Source organism: Agrilus planipennis, unplaced genomic scaffold (assembly GCF_000699045.2).
Source record: "Agrilus planipennis isolate EAB-ADULT unplaced genomic scaffold, Apla_2.0 scaffold39, whole genome shotgun sequence".
In the NCBI taxonomy this organism is placed as follows: Eukaryota; Metazoa; Arthropoda; class Insecta; order Coleoptera; family Buprestidae; genus Agrilus; species Agrilus planipennis.
The window spans coordinates 38,573-58,430 of NW_020439074.1; the positions used below are offsets into that span (position 1 = coordinate 38,573).

At 32.0% G+C, this 19,858-nt stretch overlaps 4 protein-coding genes and 1 long non-coding RNA gene across 9 annotated transcripts in view; 2 read left to right on the top strand and 3 right to left on the bottom strand.

The window, feature by feature from the left end:
• Nucleotides 1–10,715, bottom strand: part of LOC108745071 — a 19,342-nt gene extending 8,627 nt beyond the window's left edge. Inside the window, exons 1-2 of one of the 2 annotated variants that reach the window (XR_001939047.2) lie at nucleotides 10,469–10,715; nucleotides 9,544–9,740 (exon numbers count right to left, since the gene is read on the bottom strand). This is a non-coding gene — a long non-coding RNA (uncharacterized LOC108745071). The remainder of the gene's footprint in view (nucleotides 1–9,543; nucleotides 9,741–10,468) is intronic. The other variant, XR_001939046.2, reaches the window with a different exon arrangement.
• LOC108745070 lies at nucleotides 2,903–7,243 on the top strand. Its single transcript, XM_025977199.1, has 4 exons — nucleotides 2,903–3,301; nucleotides 4,128–4,371; nucleotides 5,277–5,471; nucleotides 6,212–7,243. The coding sequence occupies exons 1-4, from the start codon at nucleotides 3,182–3,184 to the stop codon at nucleotides 6,529–6,531; spliced, it is 879 nt and encodes a 292-aa protein (XP_025832984.1). The 5' UTR covers nucleotides 2,903–3,181; the 3' UTR covers nucleotides 6,532–7,243.
• LOC108745068 lies at nucleotides 9,752–18,774 on the top strand. 3 transcript variants are annotated; one of them, XM_018481121.2, is made up of 13 exons: nucleotides 9,752–10,007; nucleotides 10,989–11,129; nucleotides 11,188–11,384; nucleotides 11,646–11,884; nucleotides 12,086–12,262; nucleotides 12,324–12,488; nucleotides 12,581–13,109; nucleotides 13,170–13,359; nucleotides 13,418–13,597; nucleotides 13,670–13,961; nucleotides 14,342–14,506; nucleotides 15,521–15,855; nucleotides 17,885–18,774. In XM_018481121.2, the coding sequence occupies exons 2-12, from the start codon at nucleotides 10,999–11,001 to the stop codon at nucleotides 15,851–15,853; spliced, it is 2,598 nt and encodes an 865-aa protein (XP_018336623.1). In that variant the 5' UTR covers nucleotides 9,752–10,007; nucleotides 10,989–10,998; the 3' UTR covers nucleotides 15,854–15,855; nucleotides 17,885–18,774. The 3 variants fall into 3 exon arrangements, with proteins under 3 accessions (XP_018336623.1, XP_018336625.1, XP_018336624.1); XM_018481123.2 differs by lacking the exons at nucleotides 14,342–14,506; nucleotides 17,885–18,774 and having other exon boundaries at nucleotides 9,754–10,007; nucleotides 15,521–16,014; XM_018481122.2 differs by lacking the exons at nucleotides 9,752–10,007; nucleotides 17,885–18,774 and having other exon boundaries at nucleotides 11,039–11,129; nucleotides 11,178–11,384; nucleotides 15,521–16,014.
• On the bottom strand, nucleotides 16,042–17,544 carry LOC108745069 (COP9 signalosome complex subunit 6). Its single transcript, XM_018481125.2, has 5 exons — nucleotides 17,340–17,544; nucleotides 17,155–17,286; nucleotides 16,946–17,097; nucleotides 16,523–16,882; nucleotides 16,042–16,444 (listed from the first exon to the last, which is right to left on the bottom strand). Exons 1-5 carry the CDS (start codon nucleotides 17,542–17,544, stop codon nucleotides 16,304–16,306), a joined length of 990 nt encoding a protein of 329 aa, XP_018336627.1. The 3' UTR covers nucleotides 16,042–16,303.
• Nucleotides 18,775–18,802: 28 nt separating the features above from the next.
• Nucleotides 18,803–19,820, bottom strand: LOC108745005. Of its 2 annotated transcripts, none has more exons than XM_018481006.2 (2): nucleotides 19,730–19,820; nucleotides 18,803–19,618 (listed from the first exon to the last, which is right to left on the bottom strand). In XM_018481006.2, exons 1-2 carry the CDS (start codon nucleotides 19,735–19,737, stop codon nucleotides 19,042–19,044), a joined length of 585 nt encoding a protein of 194 aa, XP_018336508.1. In that variant the 5' UTR covers nucleotides 19,738–19,820; the 3' UTR covers nucleotides 18,803–19,041. The 2 variants fall into 2 exon arrangements, with proteins under 2 accessions (XP_018336508.1, XP_018336507.1); XM_018481005.2 differs by having other exon boundaries at nucleotides 19,705–19,796.
• Between the last annotated feature and the right edge of the window lie 38 nt (nucleotides 19,821–19,858).

The following is a 19,858-nucleotide window of genomic DNA, read 5'->3' on the forward strand; positions in this document are numbered from 1 at the left end:
TAAACTAATAAAAACATTTTTTTTAATTATTATAAAGTAACGTGACCTAGTCCCTCAAATGGATCCAGACTAATAGGCTTTTGTGACCAATCTTTCAAGAACTTTATTTCAGAATAGGTACTTTTGTTAGTTTAGGAATATGTGCAAATAATAAACTTATTTACAAAATATTCCATAATAAACCGACTGTAGGTATTAATTATAAGTAACAAATCATTTTAACTTATTGTGAATTCAGATATTTGGTGTTTGTTTACCAATATCCTTAGAAACTTAAATAACAAATTTTCCGGGCTTTATAAATTTCTCTTACACACACGATTTGTATTGCTTCAATTTTCAACGCAAGCGTCTGTAAATATTTTGAAATAAACATTATTATTTGATATGACAAAATAGTATGTTAAATTTACTTGTCCAGTCATAATAATATTTATCTCCAACAACATTTGAGATAGAAATAAGGCAATAGCAATTCTCCTAACTTTAGGATTTCATACTGATTATGAATACATATACACAACACAGATAATATCTATTTCTGAGAAGAACCACGTATTGGAAAAACGGCATAAGAAATAATATCCGTGACTTAAATAAACATAATTAAAAGGACATTATTCTATTTGTACAAAAGACTGAGAGAGCAATTATTTACTCTTAAACATTAGCAATACATAAGGAGTATGCTAAGTCATTAGTGAGCAGATGAGCGTTATTACTTCGAAAGACAAAAGTATTTAACATTAGTAACTGACAATTCATTGTTAATGATTTTACAAACGTAAGCACATTATTAACTAAATTTATTTCGCATCAGTACAACACTTTTCCCTGAACCTTGAAAGTAATTACTTATGTATGTACTTCCATCAAGAAAATAATTAAACTGATGCTTCTAGCGTGGCATTTGAAATGCAACATTCACTAGTACTTTAATAAAAAAATTACTTCTTCACGAAACTACAGAAAAACTCTAGTGTTAACTTTTCATGATTGTATAAATACACATACATAATTAAAGATGTGTTTAGATTAACCGAATGAATGCTCACTTTTTCTGTTTTACTGACATCTTTTTGCATTTTTTTGACAATTGTTTTTAAATATATATAATATATATCCCATCGAAATGTAATTAGCATTTTTAATTTCGATACTGCGTATGTACATATCTATTGTAGGTAATATTCTTCTAACAAATATTATAAATTACACTAAAATCTTTGCCATTTTATATTTGTTTATGCCCACCTTTGATACTAATAAAAAAATAGTTACTAGTAAATGTTTGTTGATACTGATCAGTGGTAAATTGGTTGCGCATAGTTGTAAACATTTTTTTTGGTATCTCGTTGAAATAACTTAATTGAGTGTTGTATATCCATACATGTAAATATTAATGAAGGTTTTATTATCCTGACTATTATAAATGCGAATGTGTGTCAGGGTTACAGAAAAGGACATAGGGTACCTTTTATCTAGAAAAAATACTGTTCCCAAGGGATAGAAAAATTAGTTTTATGATCTTTGTCACACTGTAGGGATAGATGTGCAAGGGCAAAAGATTAGTATGCTTAGATTTGCAGATGATATAGCAATATTAGCATCTAGCAAGGAGGACCTAGAGATAGCTTTAAATAAAATGGAAGCGGTACTGACAGATCAGTAGTGTATGAAAATAAATAAAAGTAAAACTAAAATACTGGTATGCAAGGGAAGAAAAAGTAGGGAAAGAGCGAATATAAAGATAGGAGACGAAAAATTAGAAGAAGTGGCTGATTTTAGATACCTAGGAAGTCAGATAAGTGAGGATGGAAGGAGTAGTAGGGATATAAAGCAGAGGATAGCGCAGGGTCGTGTCGCCTTTAATAAAAAGAAGTCACTTCTATGCTCGCGAACGGTTAATTTAGAAATTCGAAAAAGGTTGTTAAAGGTGTATGTTTGGAGCACGGCGTTGTACGGGTGCGAAACATGGACAGTGGGAGCGGCGGAAAAGAAAAGGTTAGAAGCGTTCGAAATGTGGTGTTATAGGCGGATGATGAGGATATCGTGGGTAGAAAAGGTTAGAAATGAAGAGGTATTGGAAAGAATAGGAGAACAGAGGACTCTATGGAAGTCAATAAAAAATAGGCGAGATAGGTTGGTAGGACACCTTCTCAGGCATGAAGGTCTAGTCAGAGACATATTAGAGGCAGAAACAGGAGTTAGGAGGGGTAGAGGTAGACCTAGATTAGATTACTGTTCGCAAATAGTTAAGGATGTGGGCTGTTCTAGTTTTAGGGAAATGCGAAGTTTAGCTCAGGATAGGAAAGACTGGAGGTACGTGTCCAACCAGTCTTAGGACTGATGACCTTATGATGATGATGATGATCTTTGTCGCGTAGGTATTTATGACATCAACGAAAGCGAAGCCGCGGGCAAAATCTAACACGAAATTTTGAACACACATTGTCATGGGTGCAGAAAACGACATAGGGTAGGTACCTTTTATATAGAAAAAAATACTATTCCCGAGACAGGGAAATATTAGTTTTATGCAGTCGTCGATGATCTTTGTCTCTTTGACACGTATTTAGAACATCAACGCGAGCGAAACCGCGGGTAAAACGATAAATGAAAACTACGGGAAGGTTCCGGAATTAATCAAGAACGTATATTCTGTGACAAAAGATGGTCCATAAAAGCTACGTGTTTTAATGTGCGAAAAGGAGAAGTCCAAACATCGAAAAATATCTAAAATTTTGGCATCCTTAAAATTTTCGTGTTGCTTAAATTTTTTCAAGCTGGGTTCTGACTTCAAACGTTTAAGTTGTCCATTACCAATTCAATTTACAAATGTACAGGGGTCTGAATTGTAAGAATCATTCGAATTACTGATAGTTTTGGCAATGCGCCATGTATTTCTCGGATTCCATTCAGTTTTTTCGTTCCTGCACTACACAAGGGTCAAAAGTCACTAGATCATTCCGGCTATGTCTTAAACAGACAAACAACAACGCACAATTAATTACGACAAATTGAGTTATGAGACACGTAATAGTCCTAGTCCACCTACAACCTACAACTACTGTTTATTAACTAATTTTATCCATACACCACCGCTAATGTACTCGTTGAATTACAACGAATTTTCAGTCATTTCTACGAACCCGCGTTATAGTGTGTATACGTTACGGAGATGCGTCTCTTTTTTTTATTGTGTTTATCTTTATTCAATTTGTGCAAAGGGGTACAAGAGAATGGTGCCCATCAATCATGCGGTGATATTAGAACACAGAACAAGATACTTATAAATCAGGTAGGCAATGAAAATTGTTTTGATAATTTTCTTTGTCAAACGATTGACGAAAAACCAAAGCTTAAATTTTATCATATTTATAAAAATATGTCAATTTTGGTATATAGATAAAATGTTTAATTTTAACTTTTTATCCAAATTTTTTGCTGTTTGTCATATTATTTTCCTGTTTTCCGTTTAATTTTACGCCATTTGCTACGGCATTTAAAGCACACCCTGTATCTTTAAGGCTAATTGAAAGCTTTTACAATATCGCTGCTTTATCTGTTGCACCAGTAATTGATAACGATTTCCTCGCTTTTATAAATTGCTTGTTTTAGTTCTAGGATGCATCTACATTACTAACAATTAAAACTAATTCTGATTGTTTTAAAGTGGTTTTATCATGGTTATTTCAGTATATCTGAATTAAAGTGTTCCCGAAAATCAGGGACATATGTACATAACTACGAATGACTTGAGTAGCTCACACATTAGAAGTTCTGGTCAATGTGGTGGACCACCCTTAATATTAACTTGACCTGATATAACGTAAAATTTACAATAGCAAGAATTGAAATTCACATAATCCCAGCAAAATTATGCAGCATTTTTATTTAATCCGAATCGAGAATATTTTCCGGAATTTCCTTTATCTTCTTTTTAGCTTCAGTTTTGTCTTATTGCTGCAGTGCATCATGTTTTTTTTTTTTCATTCTTGTAATAATGCTTCGTATCGTTCTTTGTCATTTCGTTTTCGTCTGTTGTAATGAGTGTCACTTTTAAAAATAATTCAAGTGGCCTACACATCACTCAATTCTTTTTACCCTTCACATCAATATTGTAGTTAATCGGTATTTGGTTTGGAGTTGAAATAATTTCGCACAAACTAGACGATCCCGTTGAAACGGTAACATTAGATGTCTGTCCCATTATATACATAGAAGAAATGAAAGACGAAATTATAACTGAGACAATTTATGGTACCGATATAACGTACGAAGAAGATACCGAAAGCAACCCTTATCGTACCACCACAGAATTAAACAAATACTACAACAGAAGGTGGGAAGAAGATACACATAATAGTGGTAAGAAAGGATTACTAAAGTTATCCTACACGCCACAGATAAAACTCTATATCTGTAGAGATTTTTTTTGGTCTAGTACAGCGGTCGGGGAACTTTTTTAATCATTACCCCAAAATATTTTTGTGTAAGTTGATATTACCCCATGGCGAAGAGCAAAAAAAAACGAAAATCGCCTCTTTTTAGCATCTTTCATATTATAGCCCCCATGATAATTTTGAAAAGAAAACAGTAACTAAAAATTTAATTTAGACATCATTTATTCAATTTATCAATGTAATACCTAGTAATACATAACGGTAATAATAGTAATATATGTAATATACAGTTGAGGAAAAAAAAATCGCCCCCACAGAAAATATAAGTAAATGATAGTTTCTTGCTATTTTGTAATTCATATAATATTTTTCTTGTATTATTAGACGAAAAAACTAGTTTAAATTTTATATATAGCCCCCATAAAAAATATTTTTTATTTTGGAGAAATGATGTTGTTTCATGTTCGATACAATTGCTTCAAAATTGGGACTTTTTGATGTAAGAGCGATTTGAATACAGTCTTCGGCGTTTAATCGATTTCTGTTCTTCGTTTTTAAGTTTAAGTTGAAAAAAATACTAACAGGTTTATAAAATAGCAAATTAAAAATATATACTTTTTACTCACAAAAGTTTCATTTTTACCCACAAAAATTTCATTTTTACCCCATTTGGGGTAATTTACTCCGGTTCCCCGACCGCTGGTCTAGTGAGTTTAGAAATTAAAGAGGACGTTCTATTTTCGTGGTAGAAGGAAAACTAAATTTCTAAAATCCTTAAATTAAAAGAATCCGTTTTGTCCTTCCGCTTAACTAGATGAATGAAATAAATAATATTTAGATGTATGTCAACACATTAGACTTATATTTAAGGTCGCCTTTATAAAAATTGGAAACAACCCCAATATGCCCCTGGCAATCGCCGATATGACCTAATAAATGGTAATAGAGTTAGGCACATGAAACGACTCAAACTGGAGTGGAACGAAAATGGAAAACGAATAACTTATATTGTAAGCTATGATAATTCTAAGCTTGGATTTTGGAGAAGTTCAGCGCCCCAAAATGGTAAGATCGTTTGGTCGAATAATTATCCCTCTATGATCAAACACAGATAATATAATCTCAAAACGATTTGCTGTAACTGTCACAAATTAAGGCAGTCCGGGCTTTGAATAATAAAATCAGCGGCTGAATAAAATTTATAAAATAAACTACTTTACACAATTACAACTAGCGTGGGTGTATTTACCAAAAAACATATTGAATATTTAAATAAAACTCAGTTACACTTTTGTACCCTTGGAAATGAATAGCTATAGCCTGGAGTGAAAGTAGATTTGCATTAATATTTAATTTTGATAACTTATTTTTCTTTTTTGTTTATAAAAAATTCGCAAAGCATAAAATGCTTATGGAAAAATAAAGTTGAAAAGTTTTTTCAAAAGTTTACCGTGAAAATTTGTTACTAAAAATGGCGAATCCATGAAGTTGCATGTTCAGTGTTCCTCTTGAAAAATGAACTTTAATTCCGTTGCAAATATTTTTTCTACCGTTGTCAATAAAAAAGTTGTAACTATTGATTAGTATAATTTTGTTATATGAGAATTCGGTCGGACTACATATTATATTAAGTGACGCTCTTCAATCTTCATTTTTATAGATACTTTCATTTGACTGCGGAAACAAAAAAGTTATATTTTTAATTAGTGAAAATAAAATTTAACTTTTATCAGAAATAAAGGAGCTATTCAAATGTGTACCCTGTAAGTCCTTGCGTATAGTTTTTAATGTACGAATTTCTATAGGCATGACGATGGATCCCCATTTTAATCATTTTGCGGGTGCTATTCACGTAATAAAAGCAGTAGGGGGTCATCTTGTTCTGACATTTTGTCATCTAATGCCCGAACGACACTTATACACATTGATCCTTTCGAGAGATCCCGAAGGATTGAAGCCATGGGAAGTAGGAAGTGTGCATCATTTACTGTTGACCGAAGGATTACCGGTGAGGAAAGTGAAAAGGGTCTGCAGAAACGGAAGTGCACGAAATGATAATTGCTTGTTGGTTGGAATATTAGCATTGATTGGTACTGCGTTATTCCAAAAGCATTTGCTATTGTGAAACGATTGTTAGAAGTTTAGAGGGATTTTAAAATTTAAAACTTAATTGTCAAACAGCTAAAACTTTGTAATAAAATTACAGTAAAACAATAAAATATTACTTGTTAAGTATCGCATACTTTCCCCACTCAGAATGTGATATGCAGGTGCATTTACAGTACACTTTACTTTCACATTATATTGAACACCGTCCTGTACAGGGTAGGTGAATTGAAGTGTCTTTTTAACTTAGATTATAGAAGGTGGGTTTAATAAATACAGGAGTTGTTAGGATATATTAATCACACATCAATATCATCGATCTAATAATACGATATATACATTCAGTGACGATTGAGAGAGAAACCGAACATATGGCCATGACCTCTGAGATAGAACACCGACGCGAGGAATAGGGTCTTGGCTGACGTCCCCAGAGTAGGAAAAAATATTTTAATTAATATTCTGCTTTGAGAACACTTTTTACACTTTCTAATTTAAAATGTAATAGATGTAGGGTTCCTAGCTATAACATGAAATGAGAAAAGTTGAACATTTTGTATACTGTCCTATGTCCTAAATAGGTGTTAAAGATACTCGAAATACAATAATTTGATAAATTTGTTCTTAAGTCCTTACCAGAATCATTAGGATAAAACTAAAGGTTCTTATTTTCGAGGTTAAACATTCAATTTACGTAGTATAACAGTAAATACTTTCCTTTATTAAGATGAAAAGAAATTTTTGTATCCCTTAGGAACAGTATTTGTTTTCTGAATAAAAAGTACCCTATGTTCTTTACTGTACCCCTAACAATGTGTGTACAAAATTTCATGATGATCAGCTAAGTAGTTAAGGTGTGAAATCGTAACAAACAGACAAACTCACATTTACATTTATAATATTAGTTAGGATTTCTAAAACAAAGGAAGATCGATGCATTTTGTTAACGTCACTGAATACGTAAGTTTCAAATGATTAAGTCATGACATTATGGTAAATTTTACCCAAAATCTACAAGTCCTAAGACCCCTGTTTTACGCCCTGGCGTCATTCCCCAAGTACAACGACGATGTTTTAGTGAACGTCAGGTGGTACATACTTATTGAAACAAAAATGCAAGCTTCCGCAGCAACGTTAGCGAAGTACCTAGTGTATATAAATAATAATAGCTTCGAAATTATTTTTACGTGACTCATTTTAAATATGAGCATGGACAAGTTCAATTGTAAAATTTACGGCATCGTTTTACAGTACCCTAAAGACTAAAGCGATCTAAATTCACGTAGCTACCTAGGTATGCGCATAAACTACATGTACTTATAACGTAATAGAAAATGTCTTTTAATGTTAAGAGACCATTTACCTAATTAACCTCGATAATTTGTTTATCTGCGCATCATGAGAATTCGCAATTAAAACTAATTGATTACCGCCTTATGTTAATAATGCGCCACGTTATTTTTTGCTGTTGATATCGAATACGTCGCATAAAAAAACATGATATAATGTGAAAAATTAAAAACGTATATATAAATAATGTACCTATTTTAATTTTTTTATTTTAGAGTGACTGAAAAAGAAAAAAATCCTCACAAACTTCTCAAATATTTATTTAAAACTCGTATTAGCAAAACTGCTTAGATTTATGTATACAAGTAAAACCTAATGATTTTTGACATACGCCATCTACAAAAATAACCCCCTCACTTTGCTTGTGCCTAAGAACTTACTTTTATTTCTCTGTTTTGTGTTTATGACATTAAAGGTCAACTTCTGTGGTCATCACTTACCATTAGTAGTTGAAATGTACACGTTTTACTGTTTTCAAATTTGATAGTTAATTTTTAGTGGGTACATGAAACTACCTGAATAATAATACCCGCGTTCAAAAGTATTTCAAGTTGTGGAAGTTCGAATATTTCATATACATTTTTGGTCATAAATCAAAGTGTTATACCGAATTTGCACCGTTAAGATTTCCCTTATCTTTTTTGTCGGAATCATAAAAATGATAATTATGATACTTTAAACCTAAACGATTTGACATGATGAAAAAAAAAAACGTCCACACTTTATTTTTCACTTTATAAGTATTTTACGACCTGTTGCTTCATGATAAAGTGTATCAGAAAAATAATATCATATTATGTTTATAACAGTTTGCAAATATTTTTTTTTTGGCATAATCACGCGTTTTTTTTTTTCGTTCATATTTCCTTACCTTATACTAATTAAACATAAAAACATGAAAACACTTATATTTAAATCGCCAACTTGTGTGTAGATAGCACGATATAAAATTAATTTAATTAAGTCGCGTATTTAATATCTAAGAGGAAAAAGACTTACTGTTTTCTCGTATGAACTAAACTTTCTCAGAAATACAACAGGACAACGGAAATACTGGAAATCTTTGCCCGACTACGTGACCGTCCTTTAAACTGGAGTTTGATCGTGTAGGACATCAAGTATAAATCGTTTTTATGGGATTTTTTAAAAGTACTTATTATATTATTTGCCTTTCAAAATTAATATTGAATGTCATCTCTGTCTGAACAACTTCGAAAACTTCAAAACGCGCACGGTTGACATTATAATTTTTTATTATTTAAAAATTAATTCATGGTATTTTTACAACAAATTCCCAATGTCAAGATATTTTTTTAAAATCGCTTTTAATCACACTAAAATTTATGTTAATTACGGTGGGTGACCTTCAATAAAATAGGTCGTTGGAGGGTCAAAAACTAACGTAGCGGAGGCGGGAAGAAATGAGTTGCTTAGAAAGGTTGCCATCGTTTGAAAATACTTCATTTTTTCAATAATAAAATATATGGAACTTAAAAATAAAAGAGAAAAAATGTTTATTACGATATAAAACATCAGCGATCTCAATAATTTTATTGTTTTCGTGTAATTTCCTCTCCCGAAGAAAAGAATTTCCCAAATAATCCCTGCTTTTAATGACGACAATCTTATAAAATAAATGAATAATCAATAAGCAATTGCATCTTTTTATATAAGACTCCACCTGCACAAAGCGTTATTAGCGGCACATTCTTGCAAGAGTGCCTTTTTGTGTCCAACGGTAAGGATTTTATCAATCTCTTTCGGGACATCCTGTGAACATGTTAGGCAGACGGCAATTGTTGGCGACGCTTGGACGTCCCTCGTGGTACAGCGTCGCGACGCCTAGTCAACCACGGCAGCGTGTGCGACGCCGCCAAGCTGTAGTTACATAAAATTATTAATAGATCACTTTAACAGCTGTTGTAAACTATGATGGCCAGCTAATCGCCGGCGTATACGACGAATTCGAGAAATTTTATTTTGTAGCGGGAAAATGTGTAGAGAAAAATCGAAAAAAAACGCAAAAAATACAAGTGCGAGACGCCAGTGATTAATTATTGTAATTCCACTCTTAATAATGGCCTAGTAGTACCTACTAAAAACGTTGTTTCGTTTTTTTTAAGCAACTCCTGGAAGTTCTAAAAGGTAAGTCGCTAACACTTTATTTATATTGTAAATATATATTTGGGGTGTCCCAAACGATCAATAGCAGCAGCTCGTGTATTATACTGCCTAAGGAAACCGATTTTCAAACGTTAATAAGGCTTGCTTGTGTGATAAGTACCTACACTAAGATTTGTAAATTGTCTATAAATTTAGTTACACAAAAAAAAAGATCCGTGTGTAGCTGTCCTATATTACACGTCGATCAAGGAGTTTATTTTAGGAAATGTGCTCATGTGACTTTTTGTAAACTAAATTTGAGGTTAAGCTATTTTCGAAACCTTTTTGTCAAAATGAGACATGAGCCATGCCGCTAATAGTTATGTATAAAATATGAGTAAGGATAACTCTCGAGCAATAAATAGTAACTACTGCACTAAAAGGGATTTTGAGTGGATGAATTTATAACACCATTAACTAAAAAGTATTTTGAAACAACTTACCGATTAATTTAAACCAAGTCACTATAGATTTACGATTAAAAGAAAAATCGCCACCGAATAGTGTACCATTACCATTTAAAACTGATCATAATTTTATTTGTACTTAACATGACATTACCCATTATCGATAAGATAACATTTTTATCTAATGTATCACTCCTACGTTCAAAACTTCGTGTAAGTATTTGATTTTAACTCGCGATCAATCAAGAAAATGATTAATTACGCTTACATTGAACCAATAAAAAATAAACAAATAATCAGTACGTTTATTTATGCCTAGAAACAAATTATTTTATCCGTGAAACACCACATAATAGCAAATACTAATTATACTAATTATTATATTAATCTGTCGATTGAATGTTTTCCTCAAAATAACAAGACTACGTGCCGATAAAATATTTTCCAGAGAAACAAATAAATAGGACTTCACAATTACTGTTGAGTTCGTTACTTTAAATAATAATATTGGGCATTTTGTTAATTTTTAACGTTATTTTTGTAATTTTATGAAAAGGTTTTTAAAAATGGCACTGGTTATGCTCCCCTGCGATTTACCATGGTGGAGTGGGGTGAAGAAACACCTAATAAAATTGCAGAGTACAAGAAACACCATGGAATTAGTCGAACAGATGCTTAAGATTCACGAAATTTGCAAGTGAGAGATATTAAAAGGGTTCTGTTTAAACCAAAGTTATTGGTACAGTGAGTTTCAGCGTGAGTCTTGATCCCGACGAAGAGATCTCCGAACCCGAAATATTTGTTGGATTGCTCAACTTTTTAGATAATGACCTAACTAGCGAGGAACGTTGCAATTTTTTTAATAAGACTTTGCCCAACATGATCAACAGGGCGTTAAATTTGAAGAAGTGGAAGCCGAGGGGCGGTTTACATTTTAGTCTTCAACAACAGCGTATGTAATTCTCTATACGATTCCATTTAAATTTATACTAAAGCGGAATTTCAGTATTTGAATTGGTCAAATAAAAAATTTAAAGACATTTCAATAGCAGCATATGCAGATATTAATTTAAAGCAAAGATATTGATAGTAAATTTTAAAATATCTTGTGGTTCAGTCGTTAGAAAAAAAAAAAAATAAATAACAGGATGTCTCATATCCTACAACTTGTGATTGAATGTAGACTGCATTTAAAACCTTATGATGTTTTTAGCTGACTTAACAGAACTAGATTACAATTTCGCGTCGTCTTTGATAGCAAATGCATTCTTTTCAACTTTTCCTAATCGAAGCGAAAAAACTCATCCAACTTTGCAAAATTTCAATTTTACCCATTTCTTCCGTTATCTACATTTCAACTGTCAAAAGGCAAAATTAAGGAGCATTTTTTATTACTTTGATTGGCTGGAAGAAAATGGAAATTCCGAAGGAACCGTAAGGATATTACGACAGGCAAGTAAGAAAATAAAATATTAAAAAAATTGCTACTGTATTTTGTAAAACATGAAGAAATTTAATGATGTGTGACAAAAAGCCAAAAATAAATAGAGACAATATTAAGTCTTTGAGGAAACGCATAACATTGTTAATATAAACTGCAAATTATGCAATTAACAAGTAAGCTCGATCATTTTTGAAAATTACTTTTAATAGGTCATGTCTAGTAGAGAATGGTTAACAATAGAAGACTGGCTGGAATGCACATTACCTTTGTGCCCACTTCAAATTAAGCACGAAGGTCGATTAGAACGTTGTGATAAAAACTGTCTTCAAATATGCTTTTGCAGTTCGCGAATGGGTGGAGATGTTTTAAAAAACGGGTTAACTCAGGTAATACAGTTTACATCTTGAATTTTCTTACTGGCGAATGAATACCAAATTAATATTCCAGGAATGTTCAAGTTTTGTCACCATGCCAGAATTACTGTCGATGTTATTAACCGTAGAAGCATTAGAAGATAATGAAACTGTTATGGTGGAAAGAGTGCGACATATTACTAGAATAACAGACCCAAAAAATAAAGCCATCTTAGAAAAAATTGAAATGCCCTTTCAAGTAAGATATAAAAAAATCGTACTTTTTTTCCTCTAAAAATTTTACCTTACAAAAATTGCTTTTCCCTTGAGAAAGTTTGTACATTGTTTTAGACGTCTGTTAGTTTTATGGATGCCGACGATTACACGTTGCTCCCAATAGGTCAATACGAAGAGGACAACATTCTTCGGGAGTTGAACAAATGCCTACTGGCGTTTCAACAAAAACAATTCAAAAATGAACCACAACCTGCTCCTACTCTATCTCAAATGCACATTCAACGACAAAGGAGACTGTCCCCCATAGGGGAATCGGTCGGATCGAGCGATAATTCCGAGTCGAAAAACATTCCCTTAATAATGCACCAGTCCTGTAGTACGAGAAGCAGCTCTATAATATCGACTAAAAGTATCGATTACAGTAACATGGACAGACTTGTTGCTTTTGAGAACGACAGAAATTTCGAAAGGAGAAAACAAATGAGCAAAGAAGGGGTTTTCAATAACAGAAAAGGGCGATTTATTGTTCTTGGGTCTTCAGGTGAATGTTTGCCTGTTAAACGGAAAGAATCTTCCAGCGTTTACTCGAGTTGCAACTCAAGCGATGATGAATTTCATAGTGCCAAAGGAAGTTTTGACGAGGGTAAATTGCTGAACTAACATTTAAATATAAACTAAGTATGACTAACTTTCTCAATGTTAGAGGATGAAGAACAACAAAACAACCGTCGCTATAGTAATGATTTAGACACAATAGAAAGACGGAATACTTTTGCTCAAAGATTACGAGATGCGTTAAGAAGAAACGCATCGGCTGTGACAAGCTCAACAGAATCAAGTTACGCAGTCGGGATTTCAGTTGCAGGATCGGATATTCAAGACAAAGACATTAAGTAACTAATTGGTATATGCATTATAAAATTTTAACACAACTCATTGTTCTATCTTTAGGGTTAAGAGGGGCGGTTCTACGGGATTTGCTTTAAAAGAAGATTCTTTAGACGAGAACTTCTTAAATGAATCTCTAAATCAAGAGAAGCAGTGGATTAACAAATTTAAAAGTAAACAGTCCGCGTTAAGTAAAAAAGACTCTAGCAAGTCTTCGGAATACAGTTTTAGCACAGACGTTAGGTAAGTAACTTTTCATCTTTTATTATTTTCTTTATGATAACGCGAAAATATAATTTTTAAACACGTTAATAGTTCAGAACTGGAAGAAGTTTATGAACAATTTTCGAGATGGTTAGATGATCCTATTTTGGAAACGGACTCGGGAACGAAACGCCAGTTAAATGGAAGAGAGCTGGCCGTTGTTCAATTTGCAGGATCTTTGCTCAAAAGAACCCTTAGCGAAACTTTTGCAGGAGTGCCCTTAGAAGAAGGTGAAAACACCACAGTCAACAAAAGTGCTCTTAAACAAAACAAAACTGTTCTCAATGCAAGGTCTTTGAGTTTAGAACTTGCACGTCACAAACACAAGCTGGCATCACAGTTGGTATGTTATTATTAAAATAAAATCCATAGAATAATCAATATATTAACACGTGAACACCAAAATTATTGTGCTAGAGATGTGCTCAAAACAAAAGTTACTTATACACGTTGTCGTTAAAGCACGCAAAAAAACGCAAAAAGGTACCTATTGTATCGGTCTGGAATCGAACCCGGGCCTTTCGCCTGGCAGATTAGATGTCCGGCCTGTACAATATCTTTATAAGCATAACCGACGATTTTTTATTCCTTTAATTTTCCTCGTTTAACTAACCAATAATTAAAGTTAAATATGTAGTTGATTCGACTGGATTGAAGTTTTTTTTATCGTTTTTTAAAAATTGGACAGATACTTTGTGGTCAATTATTATTTTCAATTAACAGAAAAAAAATCCGTCATTTAATAACGAAGAATTGCTCTCCAGAAAAGAGCCAGATCTAACCGTTAAAAAAAGAGCGTGTGTGGCATGGGATATTTCTTATGTAACAGAAATGGTTCAAACCCTAAAGGAAGTAACGGTTAGTTTAATTCTTCGGCCAAAGAACGAGGTAATTTTTCTTAATTGCATGACTGTTACGTCCTTGTAATAAACGAAAAACAAAAGTTTGGGCTGCAGATTTGTCACAACCTTTTAAAATAAGTATAATTATAATTAATTTTTGTTTGTTTCCAATTAAATCAGTACGTAGCTTATTCCAGATAATGAAATCGGATGCATCAATCACTGGACAATTTTTGATAAGATATAAAATATCAAAGTAAAACCCAACTTTTTGTTTTGCAATATACCTAATGCATTTAAGCATAACTACTTATGGTTATAATAATGAAAATGTTCATTTCTGTTATATACCTAATAACTCCCAGCCTTTTTGTGTGCTGTTGCACGAAATCACGAAATACTTTACTGTTATTCGTCATTAAGCTGAAAAATATTTTTATGACTATGCCTATAATTTCTTATTAATTAAATACTGTTATTTATTATCATCGCTTTGCTTTATTGGTTTTTCAAATTTACTCTTAAACAAACGCAATTTTTTTTAATTTGTTCTTTATCAAATGTATTAAAACAATTAATATGTTTTGTATTTGGAAATAGTATTTAACAAATTCTTAAAAAAAATTAACGTACCTATTGCAAAAATTGCGAAATATTACGGCATTATTTTTGCTATTTTTTTATTTAAGGTTGTAATAATACGTTCGCCTAATAAAAAAATGCGTACACGTACATATTTTTTGCGGAAGTACCACAAATATTACAAGAAAATCAGATGACTTAATTAAAAACCGAAAATTTTATTCAAATGTTCAAAAACATGTATGTATATTTAAGAGCCCTCTTTAATAATATTTTGAAAATACCAATAAAACCAAGCAAATTTTTAATTTATTAAAGAGGAGTTCATATTAGAGATGGGATTTGTGGGTGATCGACAAATAGATAGATAGACGCTTGTATTATTTACAAATATTTTGTGGTATTTCGGTAAGTTTGAAAACATTAAAAAATAAAAATTTATGATGATTTGTAATACTGTACCCTCTTTGTTTTGCAGATGTCCCAAATTTGTAGTAGCCCAACACCCGGTTTGAAACCAGTTGCCACGGGCAATTGGGGCTGCGGTTCTTCGAGAAGCGGGGAAGTACAGCTTAAAGTGATAATACAATGGCTAGCAGCCAGTGTTGCAGGCGTTCCCTCCTTAACTTACTATACTTTTGGGCACGCTAAACTAACTAAATTGGACACTGTCTGCAGAATATTAATCGACAGAAAGTGGACGGTAAAAGACTTGGTTGAAGCAACGTTACAATATGCTTCTCATGTATTACTGGGCAGAAGTGTAAACGGAACATTATTTGAAGATTTAATTGGAGTTGAAAGAAGTTAAAGGTAACCAAAGTCATTAGAAAATAGTAACAGGGATGCAACTTCCTTTTCTTTCTACAAACAGGGTAAGAAGGGCAATGAATTATAAAAAGAGGACAATTTAATTTAAAAAAGGTTTATTATTTTAAACATTAAACTGACCATTACAATCAGTTTAATTATTCTNAAGTGATACACCAATTCATTACTCAATTGTAAATCTAGTGTTAACTGTACTGACAAAACAATGAGAGAGTTGTGACATATTTTGTAATGTTATTTTTTATAAACGATCTAGATGCACAAAATATCGTCTTCCACAATTTTGTAGTACATATACACAATTAAATAATTCATTAAGAAACACTATAAAACGACGTTTAAGGGAGCTCTTCTTGAAATAAACGTTAATAAAGACATGTTACGATTTGCTGTTAAAAAAGTCATTTTCAAATGGTTCGAAATAAACGTTTTAGAAAAACAACCCTCTTATTCTCCTCCCTACTCCTTGGCGATCATACAAGATGTTGAACTTCGTGACAAATTGATACAGATCATTGCAACCCTTTGTTAGGGTTCCCAAATAGGTCATTAATCCCACATCATTGCATTGCTAGAAATAGGTTTTTTTTAGTTTTTTTATTAATTCGTTAGATTTTAAAAATCCATAATCATTAAATTCATTACTCACATTATAAAAGTCTTGTCGAAATCTTGGACTCTGAACAACAGGCAATCTATGACACAATGAATAAGCCTCTCTGAGGATTTCGTGGTTTGGAGGCAATATACCTGCCTGAACTGCTTTCATATACTCCAGAACAAGTTTTACTCTAGAGTGTAACATTTTAATGGCACTATGTTGTGCGGTCAAATGTTCAGCAACTAAAGAATTCTCTCCTGCATCTGATGATGACATTCTTGCTACATGATCAACTCCAATTCTTTCTGCCTCCTCAGTAGCCAGTGTATATGATAATGGAACAAATAACATTGTGGCTTCACCATCAACTAAATCAATTACTGATTCATGCAATGTCACTGGTAGATACTGTAACATTTATAGACCTAATGAAATTAATGAACATTAACTTACAAAAAATTATTCACTTACATCAATATTTTTGTCATGAGGATTTAATTTTAATAAAATTGGACTCTCATTGATCTCACATATTTGCTTATGAACCTTAATATCACTGTAATTTGGTGCATCTCCAGTTGTATACCAACCAATAAAATCCATATCACTGAACACTTGTTTAACTATTAAGAAAGTATTTATTTATATTTGAATTTCTGTTAATAGTGATTGAGACTCACATTGGGCTTCCTTCATACAATAATATTCTTTATCAATAATTATATCGTCTCCTATGATACTGAACACCAGTTCAAAAGAATTCATTATCTCAATGTTGCGTCCTTTCTGTTTACCAATTAAAGCTCCAATAACTACAAGCAATACTTTCATGAAATAATAATGTTACTACCCTACATTTACAAACCTTGCTTGGGGATGCCCGACTGGGCTCTTTCTCTTGTCCAATGTTCCGAAACATTCATTATTACTAAGGGATGTAAAGAACATGTAATTGAACCTGAAGTACCCACAGCCATAACGCCTTTATTCTGTTCGGTTTTATCGCTAATTTTGTTTTCTGAGGGTATTTGTTCAACCTCCATCTCAATATTATCCTTTGAGGCACTCATGATTCAATAATTTGATTTTTAAAACTAAATATTTAAAGGTTTCCTACTGTTTGACAGCTGAACAATACTAAGGTTATGTTATTTAGTTCACATTCATAATAGCGCAGGCAACCAAACATACTTTACAACTAACAATAGTATAACTAAGAAAGCAATATTTAAAAAATTGTTTTACTCCAATTATTAATAAATAATGATAGGATAATATACACGGGGTGTCGACAGAACAATTTTTTTAAGAGATTTTTAATTTTTTTGGAAATATCTTACACAAATGAAAAATAGCTAAAAGACTAACTTTTTATTACAGTCGAATTAAAATACTCTGTATATTTTTCAGGTATAATTAGGTGCGTACATGAAAATTTTACTTATAATGCGCTAAAACAAAGAAATTAAGGAAAACAATTGTTAAACCAGCTTTCACAATTGCATTTCAAAATTGATATGACATAAAAAGCAGAAATGAGGAAATATACAACTTAAAGAAATGTACCCAGACCTGCACACTCGACAGTGTGAACCGAAAAAGCAACTGATTACATTATCCCTTACAGCCTTGGAGATTATTCTCTTTTTTGCTTTAACTTTATAAAAATTGTAGATCTTGCAACATCATATTTTTTCTATTGGTAAACATGTAACCCTTTACCTATTAATTGATCCTTCAAATCGCGAACGATTTCTTATAAACAATAATAAGACACTAATTTTTTGTGCGACATGCAGAACACAAATAACACCAACCACTAACAACGAACTAACTGTAATAAAACAACATTTCTAGAGCTAATACGACTAGGGAAATACCAAATAAATCGGGAATTTACAGTAATGCCGCAACAGTTATCAAAATCACCAGAAATTCGTTTCTACATATAAGCGGTATATGCTGTTCACATTATGTGGGGTTCCTGTTATGCGATGCTCACACTATCGAGTGTTTAGTGTACAGCTTGGCAAATTTAGTTTGTCGAACTGTACATAAGCGGGGAAGTCGCGAAATGCGTTCTCCTTGCATACCTTCCACTTTGCCATAGCGTATTATTACAGATTTGTTTGCCAAGCTGTATTTACAGATAGAAAAGAAAATTAGGATATTTTAAATTATAGGTAAAAGTCATTAGAATTTTGGATATGCGAAAATAGATATTTAAAGATGAAATACAATATGAATTAGTATTTTACAAGGTTACAGACATATAGGTATATGTTTATTTANAAATGTATGTGAATAAAGTTTATTCTTAATTCAATTACTCATAAAAATTTAACTACATACTAGTAAAAGAATTTATGCAGAAAACTTCCTGTTACTACTACTTCAAGTATGCATTGTACAATATAAGAATGTGTACCTTAATTAATGATCTTTAATTTCACATAATGTTAATATAACATTGTAATCAAATAAGGATAGATATGGTAACATACATACAAGGCACATTTTAGAATATTGTGATTTATAATTATATTACATGATATAGAACAATTTTCTTATTGCAATATACTGGCACAACTAACAGCAAGAAGTTTATGTTCAACTTTTTTGTTTTCAGAAATTTCATTTTCTAAGATTTTTTCCAATTCTTGAAGTTTAGATTGTACAATTTCTAAATCTTTAACACTATCCCCTGACATAAGAGCAAGTGCAGCTTGACCATAAACAGATTGTGCTACTGATTTAACTAAGTTTTCATATTTCACAATTTCACTTTTTAATTCAGCAGCTTGCACTCGTATAGGTATAATTTCTAATTCCAGTGCTTGTTCAGTTAACTCCATTTGTTTGATTATACATTTCCTATACTGTCGAGAAATTTCAACTATAATTTCTTCTAAAATGGGTATGAATTTCATCAAAAATTTCTCTCCCTTAAAAACGGCATTTTCGACTTCTTTATTCAAATCTTTAACAGGAATTCTTGCTTCATTTTGAATAATTCCTTCGTCATTTCCTTCTTCAGTTAGGACATCAATAAGGGGGATAAAAGTTAAATTTTTCAACTTACAACCATAGTTGTTTTTCAAAAATGCGATATTATTAAAAGCGTATTTTGAAGCGTGTCTTAATCTTGAAATTAATCGGAACATTATTTATCAGTAAAAAAATTTGGCGATAAAACTACAATAAACTTTATAACTTTTGTAAAAACATACCTTAAATTTAGTGTCATAAACTTACATTAACATTTTACGAATATTTGTTGGTTATCAGTGGGTATCAATTTGACGTGAGTTAGATGTTGCTATCTCTTTCTTATCATTAGCAACATTCGTAACGCATTTCGTAACTAATTGCTTCTATAGCTTA

Excerpts from the sequence above, each read along its gene's own strand:
- LOC108745068 (XM_018481121.2), top strand. The coding sequence starts at position 10,999 with ATGGCACTGGTTATGCTCCCCTGCGATTTACCATGGTGGAGTGGGGTG. Across the intron at positions 11,385-11,645 it reads TTTTAGTCTTCAACAACAGC|CTGACTTAACAGAACTAGAT; the intron begins GTATGTAATTCT and ends TGATGTTTTTAG. Across the intron at positions 14,507-15,520 it reads TTCTTCGGCCAAAGAACGAG|ATGTCCCAAATTTGTAGTAG; the intron begins GTAATTTTTCTT and ends TTTGTTTTGCAG.
- LOC108745069 (XM_018481125.2), bottom strand. The coding sequence starts at position 17,544 with ATGAGTGCCTCAAAGGATAATATTGAGATGGAGGTTGAACAAATACCC. Across the intron at positions 16,883-16,945 it reads CTCATGACAAAAATATTGAT|TATCTACCAGTGACATTGCA; the intron begins GTAAGTGAATAA and ends TAAATGTTACAG. Across the intron at positions 16,445-16,522 it reads TTCGACAAGACTTTTATAAT|CAATGCAATGATGTGGGATT; the intron begins GTGAGTAATGAA and ends ACCTATTTCTAG.
- LOC108745070 (XM_025977199.1), top strand. The coding sequence starts at position 3,182 with ATGCGTCTCTTTTTTTTATTGTGTTTATCTTTATTCAATTTGTGCAAA. Across the intron at positions 3,302-4,127 it reads ACAAGATACTTATAAATCAG|TTAATCGGTATTTGGTTTGG; the intron begins GTAGGCAATGAA and ends TCAATATTGTAG. Across the intron at positions 5,472-6,211 it reads AAGTTCAGCGCCCCAAAATG|GCATGACGATGGATCCCCAT; the intron begins GTAAGATCGTTT and ends GAATTTCTATAG.